Genomic DNA, 11,129 nt, shown 5'->3' on the forward strand with positions numbered 1-11,129 from the left:
TAACATTATTAAATACTTTTTTTCCCATGAGATGATCTTTTATATTCATGCACGGACCTTTATCGCAAAATGAATTGTATTTGATGATGCAAGCCTGAGGTTGATATATATAAGAATCATCTCACAATAAAAATATTTAATTCTCATATAGTTACGACTATAAAGACTTGATATAGTCAATTTTCAAGTTAATTGAGTATATTCAAAGAATATGGGAGTTAATTGAATGAATTCAAAGAAAATAAATGTTTGTGAATAATATAAAATTACTTATTTATCTTTATCTAACAAATTCATCAATTGGTTGTTTGATAATAAAGATTAATTTATCTAACAATTTTTTTTTCAAGGTTGTGGTTGGTATCCTAATCTGCTAAACACAATTTGAATATGTTTGGTATTACGGTAGTTGTTGTGATTGTGGTTCTAAAAAAAATTATTTTATAAAAAATACTTTTAGTTGAGGTTAGTGTGAAAAAATAGGTGTTTAGTTAAAACTGTGATCGAAATTAAAATTGAAGAAAAAGTAATTTAATATGTTTGGTTAATAATGCTTTTGAAATTGAGGTTATAAAATAATTTAAAAAAATATATATTAATATTGATGGTTTTAAATTTAAATATTATAGAATTAATTACTCTTATTACATCATGAAATAAATAATACTTTATATAAAATATTTTTTTATTATTTCATTAAACTATTTATAATTTCATTATGTACAAAATTCATTCGATAAAAACTACAGTTTTCATAATTTTTTGAGCGTGTAATAAAATTAAATAAAATATTATTAGGTATAAAATTGATTTTATAATGCGAGTAAATTTAATTCACTCTATACTAGTTTTTCAAAAAAAAATATTGTTTATATCACAGTGTGAGTGAATTTAATTCACTCTAAACTAGTTTAAAAAAATTAATAAACTGAAAAAAAAAAATTCACATGAACGGTACAAATAAAATGTTTTTCAAAAAAAAATATTGTTTACATCACATTGTCCAATGTCCAATGAACAGTATAATTAGCATGAAGAATGAGCAAGAAGCAGCATTTGATGCCTTTTCTTTTCCTTGCTGTTCAAATACAAAAATATATAGGGTACATACACAATAAATTATGTATTTTTCTTTATTAAATAAATTAAATCTATATTTTAAATAAAATACAGACACAGTTTCATTACCAAACATAGTATTACAAGCCCAGTTCTTAAATATAGCTTAATATCTCCTTGAATTAGTTACTCGCACAATAATTGTCTTAATATCAGGGATATTGTTCTTCTCTGGTGACCATCTTCTGCAACTGTAATGGCCACTCACCTGTAAAAACAGGAGTTGACTAACTGTGCCGGAAGAAAAAGAAAGAAAAAAAAGGAGAAGAAGTATTAAGGCAAATTAATACGGAACTTATCCCATTTTCTTTCATGAGAAAATGACCAAACTTTTTCAAATTCTCCGTCCCACAAGCAAATTGAATCTATTCTGTGATTTGCTGCTTTCAACTTGAGAAAGTTGGGCAAAACCCCATTAGCAAAGTTTGCTGTCATGTTCTTCGACGTATCTACAGACTACATGCTAAGTCAAACTTGGCAATATATAAATATAGGTGAACGTATATATAATCATCTCTACTACCTGCTTATGTATTAATCCAGTTAAATACTATGCTCAAATCTTTAATGTCTAACACCTTCATTCTTTGCAACTTTACGCGGCCTCGCATTAGCCATTGATTGATTACATTCTTTCTTTCTTTTCGTGTAAATTTGAGGGTTCTGGTAACTTTTAGTGCGCTTCATTTGCTGCTGAAGAAGAGGTCTTGTTGTAATCAGTGCTCTGTGGTTCATTTTCTTTGTTTGTAGACAAGGTATTGCTATCTTAACATTCTTAAGTTGTTTTCTTTCAGTGTTTCTTGTCCTCGATGGACTGACTATATATATCTCTCTTGCATTCATCTTGTCTGGGTTTTGGACAGAGGTGCTCATGATCTAGGGACTTGAGTTTGACATTGATTGTACTAGATATCATTTCTTTGTCTATTTTTACATTAATTAATCTCTTGGGATTTGAATTGTTAGTTAATCAGCTTTATTTATTTTCTTCTTTTAGAAAATACAAATTTCATTTTCAGTTTGTCTGGGATCCTGTTTAATATCAGAGAGAGATTAGACTATAAAACGCAGGGTTAGCCCTTTTATATGGCATCAAAACCGGTTTTAAATTTTAAAATAAAATTTAAAAAGTAAAAAATATATATTATTTTAGCATATTTCCAAATAAAATCATCAAGCTTATTTAACAAAATAAAAAATTAACAGGAATGTTATTAAATTTATGTAATAATGATACTATATTTATATAAACGTTTAGACCGTGTGACAATGGATGCCTTTCTCATGGAGTGCTTCTCTTGCGCTTTTTTCCTACATTTCCATTCATTCATGTAAATATAATACGAAGGCACAGGATCCGTTACTACACAAACTTCAACCAACACCATCGACATAACTTCTTCATTGCCTTCTTGCTTGGTCTTTTCTTGCTCTTTTTGGACCAGAGTTATTCTGAGCTTTTCTTTGGCTACAACGCTGAAATTCTAGCAGTTTGTGCTGTTTGGTTTGTAGAAAATTAAGTCTGGTGTTAATTTGAAGCATATTTTCAATACAGTCGAGTTTAAATGCTTATACAAAAGTTGGACATTAAGTATGAATAATGTTTTAAGTTTCATGTATGTTAATTTGATTGCTTTTGCAGGTAAACATTCATTTTAATTGAAATCAAGATAGTGGCTTAATCCAGAATTCGACCATGAAAAGTGGGGATGACTTGGAAGGGATGCTTAGTGATTATGTTGGAGGGAAGGCCAAGTCCAAGTTACATAGGAATCCCTCAGCTAGGCTTGTTACCGCTCTTACTTGTCTCCAATTTGCTTTTGCAATTTATGCAACTTTCTTACTATACTACATGAGCCCTACAATAGATTTAAGAGCCAAACCAGACTTTACCTGGGCTACCAGAATCGCACAGCAATGGAAGCAATTTATTGTCCCACCCCACGTTCTTGGTCGATACCAAGAAGCTGCTTCTCTTGTCAGAGCAGAAATCCAACCAATCAATCCATCTCAAGTTTGCGAGCATGAAAAGATTGATTTCCAGCAGAAGAAGTCAAATGATTCTCAAATGATTAAGTTGAAGAGAGAGCTGTATGATGAGGTATTGGATTTTCAAAGGAAGTCCATTGGCACAGAAACACTGTCTGACCTAATGGCAATGAATTCTAAGTGGGATTTGCGAAGACCCAATAAGGCAAAGGTCACAGTGATCTTAAACCATTTCAAGAGAAAGACTCTTTGCGCACAGCTTGATTCTCTGCTTCACCAGACACTTCCTTTCCACCATGTTTGGGTACTTTCATTTGGGAGCCCGAATGAGCTCTCACTAAAGCGAATTGTTGACAGCTATAATGATTCAAGAATCAGTTTCGTTAGTTCTAGCTACGATTTCAAGTATTATGGAAGGTTCCAAATGGCTTTACAAACCGAAGCCGATCTTGTATATATCGTTGATGACGACATGATTCCAGGCAGGAAAATGCTACAGATATTATCGCACGTAGCAGGGACGGAAAAATACAAGAACTCTGTTTTGGGCAGCATAGGAAGGATTTTGCCTTTTAGGCAAAAGGACTTCACATTCCCTAGCTACAGAAAGTTCCGGTCCAAAGAGGCAGGGCTCTATTTGCCTGATCCTGCTTATGATATAACAGTTGACAAAATTGTGCAGGTGGATTTTCTTTCCAGTTCATGGTTTTTATCTGCAGAGCTTGTTAAGACACTATTCGTTGAGGCACCTATGACCTTCAAGACAGGAGAAGATCTGCATCTTAGGTATGACCAATCTTACTACATTTCAATTTTTTGTTTTATTTTCATCACTTGTATTCGGTAGTTAAAATTAAAAAAAAAAAAAAGGTGATGGGTTCCTGTAAACTTTGATCTCTAGGAGTCACCCCGCTTTCTTCACATTAATAACAATATTGGTTTAAGCTAGTGGTAACAATTTTTATAAAACATTCATGCGAGTGTTATTGAGCTTTTATTGAGTTGATAACCTGTTCAGTCGTACATTGGCAAGCATTTGAAGTTTTATACTTAAAATCAGTTTTTTTATTAGATGCAATAAGTTTTCAATACAAGAATCTTCCTAGAATAGCCTTCCCTTTTTAAAGATGCGGCCAACTTTTCTGCTCTTAGTCACTATCCTGAACGTTGTTAATGTAATATTTTCCACTTCAAGATTATGCTCTGTATCCCGTTTCCACCACTGGTATTTCTGTATCCACTAATCTGTCTACATGTTTAATTTGATAAATGAAATGAAAATAACTGTGTTGGAATTAGCACCTCCCTCTTGAGATTCTCTGTAGCACTATCTGCACATTGTGGAGGAATAGTTTGGTTAGGACATAGGAGTAAGTTCCAGTGTCCCGTCAGTGGAGGTTGGAGGAGGGTGCACTAATACATCAGTCATGGTTTATTATTTTTTAGCTTTTGGAAATGTGCAAATGGTTTCCGAATCTGAACCTATGGTTATCCATGTAATTTTTAAGTCATTTAACTGCTATAACCATTACCAAAATAACAAGTGATGGTAAAAATGGTATATCATGATAGTTGATTGTGGAAGAAGGGCAAGCTTTCTCAATATGAGAGAAAAGTGGTTCTCTGGATATCCAACTACTTCTCTTTTTTTTTTTTCTTTGAATTTACTATTCTTTTGTCTTCCTGATTGAGCTTCTAATGTTATGATTTTTATCCAACATATGCAGCTACCAGCTTCAGAAGTACAGGAATGCTGGTTCATTTGTGCTTCCAGTTGATCCAAACGATAAGGAAACATGGGGTGATAGTGAGCACAGGCTTGCTTATGTTTCTGAAACCACTGTAATTTTCAAGGACATTGTTCAAGTCCGAGATGATCAGTGGTGGAAAGCACTGTCTGCTGGTTATGTGACTCAGTGGGCAGCAATGCACCCTCAAAAAATAGATGCACTCTTTTATGCCCACTCGGTCGATGAAGTTAAAGCACTTGCACCACTTCTTGAAAAGTTCAGGTCAGCTGTTGGCAAGAAGGCATACATCGCTATCTCTGGAGGCAGTTTTTGCCCTTGTGAAGATGCTGCAACTGCTCTTAATTGGCCTAAAGTGGTTTGCAAAGAGAGAAGATTCAGGATATTTGATTTGGCGGTTGGGGCGCAGTCAGGTATATCAGACTCGGAAGTGCCAGTGATGCAGGCAGTGTACTCGAGCATGAAAGGATTGATAAAAATTCACAATCCCAGTGTGGTGATCACAGTGAATGACATTGATCCTAATGTGAAGAAAGCCTTGAAAATGGCGACAGAGACTAATGTTAATGGCACAACGATGGTTCTTCTTCCAAGGCCCTGTATATCAAAGGTTCTTTGGATGGCTGATCTAAGATCAACTGCTTTGCCAAGTAAGGATGCATCCTCACTTTTCTGCCCTTGAAATTATGATCTATATTGTGGAACCTTTCTTTTTATGGATATGACTGACCATACACTTAATTTGTCGATGCAGATTGGAATAAAATGCGGATTTCTGTCAACATAATCACCCAAAACCGTGCCCCTTCCTTAACCAGACTTCTTGAATCTCTCAGCAATGCTTATTATTTGGGGGATGAAATCCCCATCAGCTTCAACATGGACAGCAAAGTTGATGAGGAAACGATACGATTGGTGAACTCATTCGGTTGGCCTCATGGTCCTAAGACCCTCAGAAGAAGAATAATCCAAGGAGGCCTAATTCGAGCAGTCAGTGAAAGTTGGTACCCTTCTTCTGATGATGATTATGGCCTCCTACTCGAGGATGATATTGAGGTCTCTCCATTCTACTATCTGTGGATGAAATATGCTCTTCTGGCCTACCACTATGATCCTCAAGTGTCACTGCCTGAGCTCTCCTCCATCTCGCTTTACACACCTAGATTGGTGGAGGTGGTGAAAGAAAGGCCTAAATGGAATGCAACTGAGTTCTTCAAGGGGATCCATCCTAACACACCTTATCTCCACCAACTACCTTGCAGTTGGGGTGCAATGTTCTTCCCTAAACAATGGAGAGAATTCTATGTTTACATGAACACGAGGTTCACTGAAGACGCCAAGGCAAACCCAGTTCAGATTCCAAAGTCAAGAACAAATGGATGGCAAGCTTCATGGAAGAAGTTCTTCATTGACATGATGTACCTCAGAGGATATGTTAGTCTCTATCCCAACTTTCCAAACCAGGCAAGCTTTTCAACTAATCACATGGAACCAGGGGCTCACATTAGTGCAAAGGACAACGTTGTTAAGCATGACAAGACAGATTTTGAGGTGCCTCTACTGAAGGAAGATTTTACATCCTTTTTGCCTGATGGCAGGTTGCCTCCAGCATCCAAATTGCCATCACTTAACTTGTTCAACCAGCCTGTTTCGCTTAAGGGTCTAAAAGCAGCTGGAGCTAAGTTGGGTCAAGACGTACTCAGATGCGACAATGCCACAGAAATTGTGAGTGTGGATCGTGAAACAGGTCTGCCTAAGCAATGCTCAAAATTCTGATGACTGAAGATTTTGGTGATTGATTAAATTTTTTTCTTCTTTTTAAACCTTTGTAATATTCTTCGTAGCTTTATAGCTTGTCTAGAGTCCATACACAAGATTATTTGAGCAATCCAGTGGAGGAAACAGTTGGATTCAAAGGAGGACTGCAGTTTCTTCCTTTATTGGATTTCCCAATCAATGGTTCAATTTCAGTAGCCTTTGTTATCGGCCTTGATTTTGATGGGTAATGACATCTTAAATTTCATTCCAAACATGGAAGAAAATAAGCCTCTGGAATTGTGCAGGGTTTATGAATCCAAGTAGTTCTGCAAACACCAAAAAGCATGGAAGTTTGGTTTTTGTTTTCTGGTTAAAAAATATTTTTGAAATTTATATTTTAAAATTTGTAGATCGTTTTAATGCTTTAATATTAAAAATAATTTTTAAAAATAAAAAAAAATTATTTTAATGTTTTTCAAATAAAAAACACTTTAAAAAGCAATAAATACCCAAATTCCAAACATTATAAAAAATTATAATATAGTCTAATAGACCGATATAAACAATTCAAGATTTTACTTGAAAATATTAATAATATTTTTTTATTTTAAAAAAATTATTTTTGATATTAGCACATTAAAATAATTCAAAAACCTCAAAAAATTATTTTTTTAAAAAAATCAAATTTTGTTAAAATGTAGCCTAAAAAGGATCTATGTCATCAAATGTGACCATTTCTATGGTTATTTAAAACCAATATAATTACATTAATTTTAAGTTACAAACTATATATATAAAAAAAAAGCTTTTATTCATTGTCTCATTATAATCTATGTCACATAGTAACTTGAACAATTATCTTGCAATTTATCACCTAGTAATTTGAACAATTATCTTGTAATTTTAATAATGACAAATATTATATTACAATTACTACTTGAGAAAAATACATCTTTACTTTAAAAAGAATTGTAAATCATACACTTCCTAATTAATAAGTGAATATGAATTGTCTAGTAGATTTATTTAATATACGGTAAAATCGTAATTTAGTTAATATTATACTTATGGTAATTATGAGAATTAAGTATAATTTCAATAAAAAGGCTTATTACATTTGAGAAGAAAATTATTACTTAAGTCATACAATAAATATTTTTAATTGATATAAAATTAATAACATCTTGCGCTTATTGCATAATTTTATTATCGTGTAAACATGAAGCTCCTGACTTCAATTAGCTATAGCACGTACCCATCAATTGTGTGTGTATTCCATTAAACCTCATAAAAAAAATCTTATTATAAGCTAATACTTACTTAGACTATAAATAACTGTCTATATTGTCTGGAAGGAATTTTGGAACTCTCAAAAATAATTAAAATTATTGTTTATATATATTTAACATATTAGATTGTAAATAAACATTAAATCAAGAGATCATTCATAGAATAAGAATGCTAGCTATTTAACTCACGTTTCGTTTCATTAGGTTGCAATGTTCTTTTAAAAAAATATCAAGTGTACTTGCTTCTTCAATGCGTTTTTTATATAAACTCATAGAAAATCTATGCATTATGATTGTCAAATGCCTCAATAAGTTTTAAGATGAAAATGAAGCTCTCTAAATATATTAAAAAGATTTTAGAAGCATCACGCATGTGTTTTCTGAAATGTGCATGATTTAGTCCACTTTAGCAAGCTTTTATAAAACAACAACTACTTCCTTACAAGGGATAACGACGAGTTTTCTGAATCCCTCATAAACACTCATCATTCTTAAGCGTTTTAAAAACAAAAGTGAGCAAAATAGAGTGAAGTGAGATTTTTTGCTATTGTTTTGGTGGAAGGGAAAACGATTCATTTAATTCTGAAAAGCATATCACATGTAGGTCATAATTTTAAATATTAAATATGTGAGGGTAAAAAAAGTGGGGAAATCATAATTGATTTCAAAATTGTCTTCTAAGCACTAAAAAAATATTGCAATAATACTAACAAGGACCTCAAAGCGGTGGAACAGTGTTGAGAAGCTTCTAAGTTATGAGAACAGTGGTTACAACTGAGTCTATTGGTTATATTATTGCATACCAAGCTAGTATTCTACGAACTTTGTTTGATTGCTTTTTTGGGTGAGAATAAACAATTGATTACTTGTTAAACATTATAGATGTGTGGTGGGTTTCGTATCGACTCTTGAAAATAGATGGTGTGAGTGGGCAGCTTTAGTCTGTAAAAGAATGGTTCTAAAATGTGTATTCCTCGCCCATAAAAGTAGCTAGGAATGTATAGCCGATTAGGAAAGCTTAAATTGTGTTTAGAGAATAAATGTAGACGAGGAAGAATAAGGATAAATTTTTATATTTTATCTCTCTATCCATACGTACCCTTTATTTTATAGTCATGTGCTTATATATTGCATTAGCTTTACTTTTGCTTAACTTGTAACTGTTGGTTTTATTTATGTAAATACTACTTTACATTAGCTTTACTTTTGCTTAACTTGTAATTGTTGGTTTTATTTATATAAATACTACTTTTATTTGTTAAGGAACTCCTCACCCCTCTCTAAACTTGACTTTTAGTTCTGTAACTAGTATTAGAGTCTTAGTCTTTTGAATAAAATTTAAAGTATGTTTGAGAATGCTTATAACCTGTGTTTTTAAAAAATTTAAATTTTTTTATTTAAAATTAATATTTTTTTAATGTTTTTAAATTATTTTAAAAATAAAAATAAAAAATCATGGTCAACTAGTCTAAAGCCCTTTGATTTGATGATTTTAATTATCTATATTGGAACGATATGAGATCGTATTTGTAATTTTTCCTTGATATTGAGAAATGAGGTGTTGTTAAGAATGACTATATCATTTCCATGAAAATTATTGAAGGCGTGACCGTGAAAACCTTAAAAAGAAAAAAAAAAAATCTGAACGCTTTGCTTTCTTTTTTGTGTGATCGTGAATTTAAGAAGGATCTGCAGTGTCACCAAGGCTCATGTCATATGAAAGATGTGGGAGGTTGCTCATAGAGAAACAACACAAAGTAAAGGAATCCAAAACCAACACTGTAATATATACAAGATTTTGAGATGTTCAAAGAGGAGCTCGAGGGAAGCAGCAAAGAGACGAGCGCAAGGTTTGTCACCATTGTTAATGAGTTATAAAATCTGAGAAAAATAATCAGAGAACCTAAGATTGTGAGAAAGATTTTGAGGTCTCTACCTAGACATTGGGATTCGAAAGTAATGGTTATTGAAGAGTCAAAAGATTTGAGGACACTCAAATATGATGAGCTAGCTTGTTGGCCTCTTATTGCTCATGAGTTCAAATGAAGATTAATTTGACTCTAAGAGGAAAAACATTACAGTCAAGACTTCACATGATGATGATGATTGATGATGATGAAGCTATTCTAATTTTAGTATTGAAGGCAATTGTAAATAAACATTAAATCAAGGGATCATTCATAGAATAAGAATGCTAGAATGCTAGCCATTTAACTTGCTTTTCATCGGGTTGTAATTTTTTTAAAAAAAGAATTCAAGTATACTTATTTTTTCAATGTATTTTTTATTTTTTATATAAATTCATAGAAAACCTATGCATTATGATAGTCAAATGGCTCAATAAGTTTTAAGATGAAGATGAAGCACTCTATATATATTAAAAAGATTTTAGAAGCATCACGCATGTGTTTTCTGAAATGTGCATGCTTTAGTCCACTTTAGCAAGCTTTTATAAAACAACAACTACTTCCATACAAGGGATAACGACGAGTTTTCTGAATCCCTCATAAACACCCATCATTCTTAAGTGTTTTAAAAACAAAAGTGAGCAAAATAGAGTGAAGTGAGTTATGAAAACACAACTTTCTTGTAAACTCCATTGGTTATATTATTGCATACCAAGCTAGTATTCTACGAACTTTGTTTGATTGCTTTTTTGGGTGAGAATAAACAATTGATTACTTATTAAACATTATAGATGTGTGGTTGCCTGGTTGGTTTCGTACCGACTCTTGAGAATAGATGGTGTGAGTGGGCAGCTTGAGTCTGTAAAAGAAGTGGTTCTAAAATGTGTGTTCCTCGCCCATAGAAGTGGCTAGGAATGTATAGCCGATTAGGAAAGCTTAAATTGTGTTTAGGGAATAAATGTAGACGAGGAAGAATAAGGATAAATTTTTATATTTGATCTCTCTATCCATACGTACCGTTTATTTTATAGTCATGTGCTTATATATTGCATTAGCTTTACTTTTGCTTAACTTGTAATTATTGGTTTTATTTATATAAATACTACTTTTATTTGTTAAGGAACTCCTCACCTCTCTCTAAACTTGACTTTTAGTTCTGTAACTAGTATTAGAGTCTTAGTCATTTGAATAAGATTCAGAATATGTTTGAGAATGCGGTATAACATGTATTTTCAAAAAATTTAAAATTTTTTATTTAAAATTAATATTTTTTTAATATTTTTAAATTGTTTTAAAAATAAAAAAATATTATCTTAATA

At 32.3% G+C, this 11,129-nt stretch overlaps 1 protein-coding gene across 1 annotated transcript; it reads left to right on the forward strand.

The window, feature by feature from the left end:
- The first annotated feature begins 1,700 nt into the window (after nt 1-1,700).
- LOC105118649 (uncharacterized) lies at nt 1,701-6,841 on the forward strand. The gene is made up of 4 exons (XM_011016634.1): nt 1,701-1,874; nt 2,762-3,894; nt 4,836-5,506; nt 5,611-6,841. The coding sequence occupies exons 2-4, from the start codon at nt 2,816-2,818 to the stop codon at nt 6,630-6,632; spliced, it is 2,772 nt and encodes a 923-aa protein (XP_011014936.1). The 5' UTR covers nt 1,701-1,874; nt 2,762-2,815; the 3' UTR covers nt 6,633-6,841.
- The last annotated feature ends 4,288 nt before the right edge of the window (nt 6,842-11,129 follow it).

Source organism: Populus euphratica, unplaced genomic scaffold (genome assembly GCF_000495115.2).
Source record: "Populus euphratica unplaced genomic scaffold, PopEup_1.0 scaffold2104.1, whole genome shotgun sequence".
NCBI classification, from domain to species: Eukaryota; Viridiplantae; Streptophyta; class Magnoliopsida; order Malpighiales; family Salicaceae; genus Populus; species Populus euphratica.

Excerpts from the sequence above, each read along its gene's own strand:
- LOC105118649 (XM_011016634.1), top strand. The coding sequence starts at position 2,816 with ATGAAAAGTGGGGATGACTTGGAAGGGATGCTTAGTGATTATGTTGGA. Across the intron at positions 3,895-4,835 it reads GGAGAAGATCTGCATCTTAG|CTACCAGCTTCAGAAGTACA; the intron begins GTATGACCAATC and ends CAACATATGCAG. Across the intron at positions 5,507-5,610 it reads AAGATCAACTGCTTTGCCAA|ATTGGAATAAAATGCGGATT; the intron begins GTAAGGATGCAT and ends TTGTCGATGCAG.